The 14019-nt window shown below is 44.1% G+C and overlaps 1 protein-coding gene across 7 annotated transcripts in view; it reads right to left on the bottom strand.

Annotated features, from left to right (window-relative positions):
- Window positions 1–591: 591 nt before the first annotated feature.
- MDGA1 (MAM domain containing glycosylphosphatidylinositol anchor 1) overlaps window positions 592–14019 on the bottom strand; it is a 561871-nt gene continuing 548443 nt past the window's right edge. For all 7 annotated transcript variants that reach the window (XM_068232696.1, XM_068232699.1, XM_068232695.1 and 4 more), the window contains 3 exons: window positions 9432–9562; window positions 5029–5137; window positions 592–1858 (listed from right to left, as the gene is read on the bottom strand). In XM_068232696.1, the coding sequence (XP_068088797.1) occupies window positions 1767–1858; window positions 5029–5137; window positions 9432–9562 (332 nt within the window). In that variant the 3' untranslated portion in view covers window positions 592–1766. The remainder of the gene's footprint in view (window positions 1859–5028; window positions 5138–9431; window positions 9563–14019) is intronic.

Below are 14019 nucleotides of genomic sequence, written 5' to 3' on the forward strand. Positions count from 1 at the left end.
TTCTGGCTTGCATGCAAATTCTGTGCAAGTCGTACACAGCTTGGAATTGGGCGAATCAGATGAACTCTTGACAGTTTTAGCTAACCCATTTCTAAGCTGCATACAATTTGCATGCAAGGAGAAAGCATTTGCACCCTGTTGTGCATATCTACCGTTAGCCCTAGTACATCCAATTTTCATTGGCTAATCACTAACCGATTTTACCACCTCCATGTAGTATGAGGCCCGACAGGTTTAGAATATTATGCACAGAATGTGTAGGTAAACCTTCACCCTACAAAGAAGTGGTACAATTGGCCAATCAAAATTGGATGTGTGTACTCACTCTTAAGAGTTTCAGCTTGCTGGTATAGCTTGTATTCTTGCTTGCTGATCCAGAGCAGCCATCATTGGACAGTTTATACCCATCATGCTCTGGATCAGAACATAAAAGGATTCCTCCAATCCTATCTGTGTGTTCCTTTACAAATTGTACATGTATGCGGTAATCTGCTGTCCGTAAGATCTGTCTCTCACCCTGATAACTTACCGGAAATTGATTTTCTGGACCTTGTTCTCAACTTACTCAAACAGCTGAAACACAACACCGGCAATAGAAAAGGATATCTGTTTATTTAAAACGTTCAGATTTGGTAACAATTTTCCTAAATGTGGTTGTATGGATGGAATGAGCCGTGTGATGTACCCTGATGAGGTCTGTGAAATGTCTATGAAATGAGCCAGAGTTATGATATAAAGAACGTTGAGCTTGACGGAAGGACATGGTGAGTTGTTTTCGTGTGAGATCAGGGCACTTCACGTCTGTCGATTCGGTAAAGAGGAAGAACGCTAACCGGATTTCGAGCAGCCTACGAGTTTCCTTCTATAATAAATATACTTATATATCTAAATTAGGGAATTACCTGTAATCTCCAATCTTTGGGCGAACAGACCCAGTAGGGCGCTGGACATAGCCCAAGACTCGAACGTTCTCGTCACATGGCCACTGGGAAGACCTTAACTATTGGCTATAGGACGCCTCCAGACTCTGGATAGATTCGATCTCTCTAACTTGTCCTTCACTGAAGTCTACGATCTATTCCTGTGAAAGGGGGAACAGGCGCCCTCATGTGACCCCATAATGTCTACACGTGATCAAGATGGAGTCTGTAATGGGAAAGACACATGATTACATGGCGATGTACATAGGGGAACCGTAGCACATGCATATGGCGTAGTCGTACATGAGAGTAGATGAGATAGAGCAGCACGCAAGGGATCTACTTAGAAAATTGGGCTACAGCAGCCGGGACGTCGCCATAAAGTTGCCGCCCCAGGGCAAAGTAACATTCTCCCAGCCACGGTCTCCGTAGTTTGTTAGAAATTTGTGCTTATATTCTCTGTACAGTTTATTTGTAAATCTTTCTCGCTTAGATTATTATAATTATCTTTTCAGTTCCTCGTCTCCCATGTGAAAGAGTCTTAGCATCTCGGAGTCAATAGTCTTTCCATATCTCCCGTTTCCTCTCTGCTTCCATCTTGTCCCGACATTGTCGTCCCTCGCTACTGTCATTGTCCTTTCCTACCCTGGCTTCTCTCTCCCCGTAGTAGTATTGTAGACGCAATGGTCTCTTCAAAGGAAGCCACAATGGCCCCTTCAAGCCAGTCACGCTTGACGGTCTTTGGTAATATCTTGACACTTTGGTGTGTCGGTGGAGGAGGATTGAGGAGGAAAGGGTGCAAAGATGGGGAGGCCTCGTTCTGGATCCAGCGGGAGCAGCCTGGTATCATCTCAGAAGAACGAATAAGAAGAAGGATAGGAGCCAGTATAGAGATCCTGAGAGCATGTGGCAGGCCGCGTTGCCGGGAGATGCTACAGCTGCAAGACAAGAGGAACATTGGTGAAATAAGAAGCCAGGATCACCAGAAATAAGAACGCATGTTATCCAGTTTAAGAACAAGCAATGTTTAAGTGTTCTGAAACGTATATCTCTAGGGGCAAATCAAGCAAACTTGTGAACCTTTTGCATTGGCTTGACTGTCTTCAACACTTAGCCAGTTGTCATTTCCTGTCTTGTGATTAATAACAAAATGGACATTCTGAACTTAAGAGTGTACATACACCGGAGGAAATACTATACTAAATCACAATCATTCCATCATCAGGTTCAAAGATGCCATAGGCCTCATGGTAGCCTCTCTGACCCGTTACCTTCTCGCTGTCCCATCCACTTTGGAGGGATAGCCTGGTGAGGGAAGGACTGTAGTAGTACAAGACACTTTATGCTTCTTTGCTATAGACTTAAAGAGAACCTGTACTGAGTAAAATTATTTAAAATAAACACATGAGGTAACTTCAAATGAACATTACATAGTTACCTTGCCATCAGTTCCTCTCAGAAGCTCACCATTTTCTTCTTACAGTGAACCCTTCCAGTTCTGACAACATTTTGTCAGAACTGAAATATATCAGTTGCTGTCAGCTATTTATCAGTTGCTGTCAGTTACAGCTGAGAGGAGAACTGATGTGTCCATGTTTCCCTATGGCTCAAGTGGGCGATGTTACAGTTTAACTGTGTGCTGACCAGGAAGCTGTTATGGGGTAATGGCTATTTTCAAAATGGAGGACGGAGAATTTCATTGATCACAGTGGACAAACAGGACACGGGAGAGGAAAAATAGATTGAAGAGTAGACTACACATGAGGTAAGTATGACTTGTGTATGTTTATTTTGATTTTTAATTTTCAGTTCAGGTTTTCTTTAAAGTGAACCTGAGGTGAAAATAAACTGATGAGATAAACTTATAAATATCCTCCTATTCCTAAAAATGACTTTTTTATGTATCCCATGCTTTTCTTTTATATTTATATTTTATTTCAGCAGTTGGCTGATGGTGTAATGGTTAAGGGCTCTGCCTCTGACACAGGAGACCAGGGTTCGAATCTCGGCTCTGCCTGTTCAGTAAGCCAGCACTAATTCAGTAGGAGACCTTTGGCAAGTCTCCCTTACACTGCTACTGCCAATAGAGCGCGCCCTAGTGGCTGCTGCTCTGCTCTGGCGCTTTGAGCCTGCAAGGAGAAAAGCGCAATATAAATGTTATTTGTCTTTTTTTGTCTTAACCACTTCGCCACTGAGGGGTTTTACCCCCTGACCACCAGAGCAATTTTCACCTTTCAGCGCTCCTTCCATTCATTCGTCTATAACTTTATTATTACTTATCGCAATGAAATGAACTATATCTTGTTTTTTTCGCCACCAATTAGGCTTTCTTTAGGTGGGACATTATGCCAAGAATTATTTTTTTCTAAATGTGTTTTAATGGGAAAATAGGAAAAATGTGGGGGAAAAAATAATTATTTTTCAGTTTTCGGCCATTATAGTTTTTAAATAATGCATGCTACTGTAATTAAAACCCATGAAACGCATTTGCCCTTTTGTCCCGGTTATAAAACCATTTAAATTATGTCCCTATCACAATGTTTGGCGCCAATATTTTATTTGGAAATAAAGGTGCATTTTTTTCAGTTTTGCGTCCATCCCTAATTACAAGCCCATAGTTTATAAAGTAACAGTGTTATACCCTCTTGACATAAATATTTAAAAAGTTCAGTCCCTAAGGTAACTATTTATGTATTTTTTTTAATTGTAAATTTTTTAATTTTTTTTTAATTACAAAAATAAAATAAAATGGGGAGTGTGGGAGGTAATGAGTTAATTTTATGTGTAAAAGTCATTTATTTGTATGTGAAAAATGTGTAGGGTGTAGTTTACTATTTGGCCACAAGATGGCCACAGTAACTTTTTGTTTTAATGCGACCTCCAAGCTTCCTTCCGGAAGCTTGGAGGAAGAATAAGGAGGCTGGACACGTGAGTTTTTTCTCACAATGATCGCGCTGCCCATAGGAGAGCAGCTGATCATTGCGGGGCTTAGATCAACGAACGGGAATGGATTTTCCCGTTCATTGATCTCTGGGCGAGCGGGCGGCGGCGGTTTTACTAGCGGCGGGCGGCGTGTTTACGAGCGGGAGCGCCGGCAGCGTCGGGAACGCGGAAAGTACGTGTTTCTCCGTCCCTGGTTTTTAAAGGATGGAAAAAGGGGCGGAGAAATACGTACGCGCGGGGGTAAAGTGGTTAAACATTTACAAAATAGGTTAAATGTTTTAATGCCTCTAATCAGTAGCAGCCTATTAATTGTCTCAGAGTTAGAAAAAGGTCAATAGTTTATGTATTTTATCTCTGCCAGCCCTCAGAAGTTGTATTCTGCCAGGAAAAATTTTTTGGCTGTAATTTGCTTATCAGTGATGTTTACTATATTCCCGACAAGGTACCGACAAGACGGCCGCCAAGGGATTGATAAAGCCTTTTCATTATTTACTTTTTATTCATCACCTGATTTGTGACTGTCCATTACTTCATCACTCATATCTTTTTTTTTGACATTGTCTATGGGTGGACCTGATTGTTTGATATCAGTTGCACAGACAAACACTTTCTATGCTGAACTAATCAAAATTATTACATTTGATCGCACGTGGAAGTTAATTAGCTTGTGCAATTGAGAAGGTGATTTGTTGACAGAATTTGGTTGTTGATTTTAGCAGGGGCTCACCCTGTATCCATCTCAGTGTTTTGTTTTAAAAAACAAATGTATAGGGAAAATAATTAGAACTGCAAACTGATGACATTTGATCAACTGTGAAGAAAAGCGACCGAAAAGCGCCTGTTTTCTCGTGAAGGTTTTCCCGTTTTGTGTTGTCTGTCTGGGCTGAATAATAACGATATCATTTAGTGACTTTCTGATTTGTCTCCTGTTTTGCAAGGTCACTTTGTGGCGTTGTAATTGTCTTTTCTCATGTGGTTTCTCATTAACGGCGCTGGATTTATCAGGCAATTACAGAATCTATTGTCTAATTGACGGAAACACGGGGAGGACATAGAAACCGTCAAATGGTCGGCGCGTTTCATCAATTATTGGATGGGGTTTCAGAACGCTCAGCTTTGTGTTCTCAGCTGATAACGCGGCACATTGCCCCGTATAAAGACTCACCTTTTGTTGGTGGAATTTGCTTTTTCGGACATTCTCCTTTCTTAATAGTGACATCATCGATGGCCATGTCCCCCTCCACCCCAGGACCAATCACACATTCAAAAACGACCTGAGGGAGGACAGAAAGACAATAGGAATTAATTCTCCAGTAATGTCACACACTGCATGTATACTTCTCAAAATGACTTTCTGTACTTTAACTGTGTACAGTAATTATTGTTCCAAATGTGCAGTCAGATATAGATAGATAGCTACTAGATAAATATGTATATAGATAGATAGACAAGTAGATAGATAGACAAGTAGATCCGAGCCGCAATCAACCTTGTTCTATCTCTGGACACAAGTGACCAGCCCCGGAGGAGCAATGCACAGATTGGGTGAAAGCCACTGACCAGTGATTGACTATGCCAGCCTTGTGGGCGTTCCTGGTGTGATGTCACTCCGGTGCTCTGCCTCCAGCGGGTGGCTCGTAGCAGGCTGTATTGATTGGAGGCGAGCTACTTTATGCTATGTACTTTATATATAGTGGGGCCTCTCTCTGTTATTTGACCTTTGGCCTCTGACGAAGCAGGGAGGAACCTGTGAAACGGCTGTCAGGCCACCTTGACACTCCCTAATTGCTGTAACTGATGTAACTTTTGGATTAAAGCACTGAAGCATTGATACACTGGTGTGTCTAACTACTAGATAGATAAATATTCTTTTGTCCTCCTCTACAATCACCTCCTCCCATTCACGAATACAAGATTTCTCACGTGCCTCACCCCTCCTCTGGAATCCCCTGCCACAACACATCCGTCTCTCCCCAACCTTTGATATCTTTAAATGGCCCTCAAAATTCACTTTTTTCCATCAAGCATACGCTCTATCTTAGGCCACCTTTTAGCCAAGTTGTACTCCTACTAGATCAGTGTTTCTCAACATTTTATTGGTATGTACCCCTTTTAAAACCCTGTACTTACAAGGTACCCCCTAGCATAGTAAACATTAGCACAAGTACCCCTTGACAAATATATATTTAATCGTAGTACATGATAATTGGTTCTAAACAAATTCCAAACATTTACAAATGCTTTTATTTAGCTAAAACACTAATTTGGTGTTGTTTAAATAAGGTTAACCATTTTCTAAAACTCTAAATTAGTTGTTCTTGGCCAAGTATATTAAGGCCGAGTACCCCCTGGAACCATCAGAAGTACCCCCTGGGGTACGCGTACCACATGTTGAGAACCTAGGTACTAGATAACCTGAAAACACACTGCCTCTAGGTATGAGTATAGTATACTACCCCACCTCTCCCCCCCCATTTCTTTAGACTGTAAGCTCACAAGGTCAGGGCTCTCTCACCCTTTGTGTCTTGGAATTTGTTACACATTTATTCATATTAATTCTTTCACTGTAATTACCAATTCTGTACTTTGTACTGATTCTGTATTTTGTACCAATTCTGTATATTGGAGTACACCACGGTCTGTATTATTATGTACCCCATGTTTGTTTCTTACTTTGTACAGCGCCAAGGAATATGTTGGCGCTTTATAAATAAATACAAATAATAATAGATATTATAGATAGACAGAATGTTTGTGATTTGTATTTTGCAGTCCTGGGCGGTTGTCCTGTGTTACATTGACTCCTTGATAAATGGTAAGTCATTGGGTCTCTCTGGGATTGATCTCACATGACATATTTTAGCACCGGCAGTGTTTGGATGGTAATTGTGTCGCTACACATAACATAATCCTCCCGTCTCCATCAGTCGTATAGATCCATCTCCCGGCAGCAGCCATACAGATTACAGATTACTGCGATAATGTTACGAGTATGGAAATAGATTCTGCTGTGGCTGCTCGCTGTATATTATTACCGAGAGGCGAATCGTTTACATGGCTGGAATATTCTGACTTTTCTGGGGGGAAATAGGATAGGTTTTATAGGAATAATAATAATGATAATCTAGGTGTTATCGTGCTTCGTATACAATCGGGTGACATGGAAGCGGTAGAGAATGCAGAACATCGATGCGGTGCGCCTGAAATCGCTTCTCCCCATCATCGATAAGCGCCAACAACACCGACACATTATCAGCATGGTTTCCTTCCATGATGTGCAGGTTTTTATGTCACACAGTGGCATAGCAATAGGAGCTGCAGAGGTAGCGACCACACCAGGGCCCCTGGACCACAGGGACCCTCTTTAAATTGCTTTATTAGCTCTTTATTGGTGCTAAGCCGGTAATGATCACCTCACCTAAATGTGCTTTGATTAGTTGTAACTATTACATCGTCTTCCGTACCCAACCCCTCCCCCCCCCCCCCCCCCCGCGTACACCCCTATGACACTGCAGCTGTTCCCTCCCCTGCTCACATCCCTATGACACTGCAGCTGATCTTTCCCCTGCTCACACCCCTATGGGCTTAATTCACTAACCAGCGCTAAGACTTACCGCCGGAGTGAAATGCCTGTAGCTTTGTGCGCATTAATAGCAGCGCAAAGCTACATCGCCCACAAGACCACCCACAACGCGCGCAGCCCGGCTGGACAGTAATAGTGCGCGGTGCGATGATAACGTCGCACCCGCTGCCCTGTAAACGTCGCATCGGGTGACCCCCGAAGTGCCGTTTCGGATGACCCGATGCGCCGTTTTCGTCGCAACGGGTGCAACGTTTACAGGACAGCAGGTGCGATGTTATCGTCGCACCGTGCACTATTACTGTCCAGCCACGCTGCACGCGATGTGGATGGTCCTGTGGGCATAAACCCCCTAACGCTGTAGTTTGCGCCCACAAACTGTTAAGGCCTCCTAACCACCTTAGTACCGGTTAGTGAATTGAGGCCAATGACACTGCAGCTGTTCCCTCCCCTGCTTACACCCCTATGACACTGTAGCTGTTCCTTCCCCTACTCACACCCTATGACACTTCAGCAGTTCCCTCCCCTGCTTACACCCCGATGATACTGCAGCTGATCCATCCCCTGCTCACACCCCTATGACACTGCAGCTGTTCCCTCCCCTGCTTACACCCCTATGAAACTTCAGTTGTTCCCTCCACTGCTCACACCCCTATGACATGGCAGCTATTCGCTCCCCTGCTTACACCCCTATGACACTGCAGCTGTTCCCTCCCCTGCTTACACCCCTATGAAACTTCAGTTGTTCCCTCCACTGCTCACACCCCTATGACATGGCAGCTATTCGCTCCCCTGCTTTCACCCCTATGACACTGCAACTGTTCCCTCCCCTCCTTACACCCCTATGACACTGCAGCTGTTCCCTCCCCTGCTTACACCCCTATGACACTGCAACTGTTCCCTCCCCTCCTTACACCCCTATGACACTGCAGTTGTTCCCTCCCCGCGCTTACACCCCTATGACACTGCAGCTGTTCCCTCCCCTGTTTACACCCCTATGACACTGCAGCTGTTTCCTCCCCTGTTTACACCCCTATGACACTGCAACTGTTCCCTCCCCTACTTACACCGCTATGACACTGCAGCTGTTCCCTCCCCTGCTTACACCACTGTGACACTGCAATTATCCTTGGCAGGTTTTGGTTCTCCATATCAATTGTTATGTATAGTGCGCTTGAGGGGAAAAAATGTAAAACTCGCACTGGGGCCCAGAGCTCCTAAGCTATGCCACTGATGTCACACCTGCTAATTCTATGCAGACACTACTTCATATTCATGTCTCATTGCTCCACTTCTCGACTCTGACTCCCCAACCCTGGGTGCATGGCAGTAAAGGTGTTTGATATAAACAGCACTAACGAACATGACGGACCCCTGGTCACTGTCCCCCCAGTGTGAAATGTCCTGCAGTTGGATTGTTAGTCAGAGCAGTAGGGCTGGTAGGCGGAGCAGTAGGATTGTTAGACGGAGCAGTTGGGCTGGTGGGTGGAGCAGTCAGACTTGTAGGCAGAGCAGGAGGATTGTTAGGCGGAGCAGTAGGGCTGGTGGGCATAGCAGTAGGGCTGGTAGGTGGAACAGTAGGATTGTTAGGCGGAGCAGTAGGGCTGGTAGGCGGAGCAGTAGGGCTCGTAGGCAGAGCAATAGGACTTGTAGGCGGAGCAGTAGGGCTGGTAGGCGGAGCAGTAGGGCTCGTAGGCGGAGCAGTAGGGCTGGTAGGCAGAGCAGTAGGATTGTTAGGCCGAGCAGTAGGGCTCGTAGACAGAGCAGTAGGACTTGTAGGCGGAGCAGTAGGGCTGGTAGGTGGAGCTGTAGGACTGTTACGCAGAGCAGTAGGATTGTTATGCAGAGCAGTAGGGCTGGTAGGCTAGTGAAGAAATAAGTGGAGTAGTGGGACTAACAATAAAATAAGAGGAGCAGTCACCGCTCTCATCACACAGATTTGCTGCCTCTCTTCAGGGGCAGGGCAGTCATAATGGTCACCCTCTTACCTGGAAGGGTCCGGTGGGGTTGATCTGAATGTGGGCGAGCAGCCACCTATTCCCCTTGTCACCGTTCTGTGACCAGATTGTGGTGTTGGTTGTGCCAATATTGGTCACACGAAGCAGCACATTGAGGTGACCTAAAAGAGAACAAAAATACATTGTGTGACATCACCAGGCCAGCAAACCATTCCCTCCAATAAAGTCTACATTCCCCTAATAGCTACACAGGTCTACAAAAACACACAAGAAAGAGGAGCTCTCTGTGACCACGCCTATGATGTGGGCGGCAACAGAACTGGCACCTCCCACTGTCTCACAATTATTTCCAGGTAGGAGAGACCAGAGCGAGATTTACTAGATTATTCTGGGCGTGGCTTGGGTGTTCAGATTAGCATATTATCAGTAGGAGTAATCAATGAGATGCAATCATTCCTCCTTGCATTCAGATTTCATGTAAGGCTGGTTTCACATAATGTGCAGTGTGATTGTTCCGCAGCAGGAGAGCCCAGGGCAGGATACCATTCCTCCGTGCATATTACCCGGCGGAGTGTGCTGACAAAGTTATATGCATAGCTCCACCCCCGACCAGTGACGTGCTCCCTGCTGGACAGGAAGTACATCATCGACGTTTCGTCACTTGGCATACCGCCATAGACTTGCATAATCCATGCTGTAGGCAACGCGCTGGAGAGTTTGAGATGGCATTGCGCCAATTTTGCTGCTTCCATCACACCGTGTCATCATAGTGTGTAAGTCCCCATAGACTTACATTGCACTCGCGACAGGCTACGGCGAGGGAGAGCACTGCGGTGCGATGCAGTAAGTGTGAAAGTAGCCTAAAGGTTATGCAGCTTGAATTTGGACCAATACTAATCAACAGGAAATTATTTCAAGCTACATATAATTTACATGAAATTTAATTAATATATAAATGAATAATTTATATATATATAAATTAATAATAATATATATAAATTAATATAATTTACATGAATGTTATCCTTTTATTGATCAGCCATAACAATCAGCCATTTGCAAGATGTAACTGAATTATAACTGACTAGTAGACCTAAGCCGTTTAAAGAGGAACTCCAGTGAAAATAATGTAGTAAAAAAAGTGCTTCATTTTTACCATAATTATGTAAAAATGATTTAGTCAGTGTTTTCCCATTGTAAAATCTTTCCTCTCCCTGATTTACATTCTGACATTTATTACATGGTGACATTGTTACTGTGGGCAGGTTATGTAGCTGCTCCTAGCTGTTTTGGCTGTTAGAGACAGCTGTAAACAGCTATTTCCTGTCTGTGAACATTGTTACATTGTGGCAGTTTGCCCAGAGTACCGCAGTACTCAGAGCTTCTTGTGGGAGGGGTTTCAGCACAAAATCAGTCATACAGCGCCCCCTGATGGTCTGTTTGTGAAAATCATTATATTTCTCATGTAAAAGGGGGTATCAGCTACTGATTTGGATAAAGTTCAATTCTAGGTTGAAGTTTCTCTTTAAAAACGGGCTCTAGGTCTCTCTCTCTCATCGCCGTATGTCTGTGTGCATGCATGTACACCCGTTGCCGCGTGCGAACCCATACGCCCACGCACCCGTCCGCCCGGCTCCCTGGCCCCGTCCTCCTGTCCCAACGACTGTCCGTGCAGCACATGCGCAGTAGCGCAAACCCACGGACACAGGGACAGGAGCGTACGCAGGGACAGTTAGGTTTTATTGTATAGGATAACAAGGCATATTCTAGCAGCAAATCCGATGATTGGTGAATACAAACAGCGTTTGTCCCGTTCGATCGATACTTTCAACCAAATTTTGGTCAAAATCAGCGTGATCGAATCTGCAGGAACACCGATGTGTGTATGGGGACTTTAAGGGTGCGCACACACATCCAATATTTAATGGCTAATGACTGGACAATTTTACTACGTCTATGTAGTAGGATAATTTACCTACACAATTCGTTCATAGTATTCAAAATCTGCTGCCCCTGTTACTACATTGGAGGTGGTAAAATTGGTCAATCATTGGCCAATCTAAATTGGATGTATGTGCATACCCTACAAAATTCAATATAACACCTACAGTATGACCACTGTAAAAGTTATTGAAACTGAATGCCATTAAATAAGGGTGCATACACACATCCAATTTTGACTGGCCAAAGATGATAGTATGAGGGACAACAGATATTGAATACTATGAACAGATTGTGTAAGTAAGCTCTCATACTACATGGAGGTGGTAAAATTGGGCAATCAAAATCATAGGTGTGTATGGACACAAATATTTTTTTATTTCATTCTGTAGGTACTAAAACTTTTTTTAGCAGACTTTCTGGAAACCATGGCAACAGTGTTTGGTTTAGTGGTTAGGATACCCAGAATTTTCCTCTCCTTTTGCCTCATTGATTCATACGCCCGAACAGAGTAAGAAGTAAAATTTATTGCTCCCGTCACACCCCTACAGGTTTGCTGAGTGTACTAAAATGACACATTGGATTCCACAGGGAGGAGAGATCTTCAGATCGGCAGCAGGAAGTAATCGCTCACATCTCAGTAACGGCTGACAGTCATGCACGGTGGCTTCTCAGTGAAGCGTATGGGGAGCTATGAGAGGTAAAGTCACAGGGAACACCGGAATAATCACAGCTATGTCACTGTAATGTGGCTTGTTAAACAGCCTGAAATATACACAGAGAGCAGGATTGTTATTTTCCCTTCTGGGAAAGAAGCAATATATTTTAAATTATGTTTTAAAGAGAACCTGTACTGAGTAAAATTATTTAAAATAAACACATGAGGTAACTTCAAATGAACATTACATAGTTACCTTGCCATCAGTTCCTCTCAGAAGCTCACCATTTTCTTCTGACAATAATCCCTTCCAGTTCTGACAACATTTTGTCAGAACTGAAATACATCAGTTGCTGTCAGTTATATATCAGTTGCTGTCAGTTATAGCTGAGAGGAGAACTGATGTGTCCATGTTTCCCTATGGCTCAAGTGGGCGATGTTACAGTTTAACTGTGTGCTGACCAGGAAGCTGTTATGGAGTAATGGCCATTTTCAAAATGGAGGACGGAGAATTCCCTTGATCACAGTGAACGAACAGGAAGCGAGACAGGAGAAATAGATTGACTACACAGGAGGTAAGTATGACTTGTGTATGTTTATTTTGACTTTTTATGTTCAGTTCAGGTTTTCTTTAAACTTGGCCACTTCAGAGGGGGCCAGGTGGGTGGGGAATGCCAGACGATCAGCTTCTGCTGCAGGGGGCTAATCAGCATGGGGGCACGGTGGATGCGGACAATCGCTGGTTGGGGGGGGGGGATCTTTAATGGAGATCTAGAGGATATTGGCACAAGATCACTAAAGATAAACATTTCTGGTTTGTTTGTTTTTTTCTGTGTGTGGTGTCTTTTTTTCTTTTTCTTTAACCCATGGTGGAGATGTGCAATATATGATTGGTATTAAAGGGGGCTTCCAGGTTCCATAATATGCCATCCTTCTGGGGCCTACACACACAGGCATTGGGGCAAATACCCCCTCCTCCTTTTACGCACGGAGTTGGGGATGAGCCCTTTGTCCTTGACATAGACAAGGGCTCTGGGGGAGAGGGGAGGTTTTTTTCTTCCAGAACTCCCCCCATATCATGGACCATGCGGGCTGGTATAGCTCAGGGCTGCATGCACTGTTATGGACACTGTAATAATGTCAGTTAGCTAAACTGTGACTTCAGTAAGTGGATTATCAGTACTTCTGTACAAGGCCAGGTTTATACTTTTTAGCTTCACTTCCATGTGCAGCACTCCCTCATATTCCTTGTGCAGCCCCCTCTTCCATGCATAACATTTATGTACAGCCGCCCCCTTCACCTATATAAAAGTCCCTTGGGCAACAGTTGTCTATTTCCATGTGTTGCTCCTTATTTGCAACCTTTGTATTCCATTTGCAGCGCCTTCTTCCATAAGCAGCAATCCCTCTTCCATGTCCAGCCGCCCCTTGGCCAGGTGCCACCCAATGCCTGGGCCTTGATGGCCTATCCAGAAATCCAGCCCTGCTTCTATACTGTAAAGCCAGAGGATTTCTATCTATTATAAGAACTAGAGATATTTTGCTGCTAAAGTGAAGAAAGATATCAGAGAGCAGGAAAAGGTGTCGGGCTGAATCCGTCTTATTTCCTGTGATCTGAAGCAGACTTGATTTGGGAAGATGGAAATCCCCTGAGAGCACCGCGTGGATAATTCACACGCGACCTTTACAAACGGGGGGATTAAGGATGACTATTTAGAAAAAGCTCATTTGACAAAGAGCAGGCTGAAGATTTTACCGAGAAGCAGCAATTAAACACCAGGAGCATCACAGAGGATTAGAGAGAATATTCCACAATAAACAGCACCGCTCTACAACAACAAGAGATGCATAATGTCATCCTGCTCAATATACTCCTTCCCAAGAGAACCTGTCAGCAAACCAGACACAAAACAGGCTGTATCACTCGCAGAAATGGCTCTTCCCAAGATAACCGTAATGAAAAAAACATTAGAGTGTAAGCTTCTCTGGTGCAGAGACTGGTGGAAGTGATCAGTGAAC

Source organism: Hyperolius riggenbachi, chromosome 4 (genome assembly GCF_040937935.1).
Source record: "Hyperolius riggenbachi isolate aHypRig1 chromosome 4, aHypRig1.pri, whole genome shotgun sequence".
Taxonomy (NCBI): Eukaryota; Metazoa; Chordata; class Amphibia; order Anura; family Hyperoliidae; genus Hyperolius; species Hyperolius riggenbachi.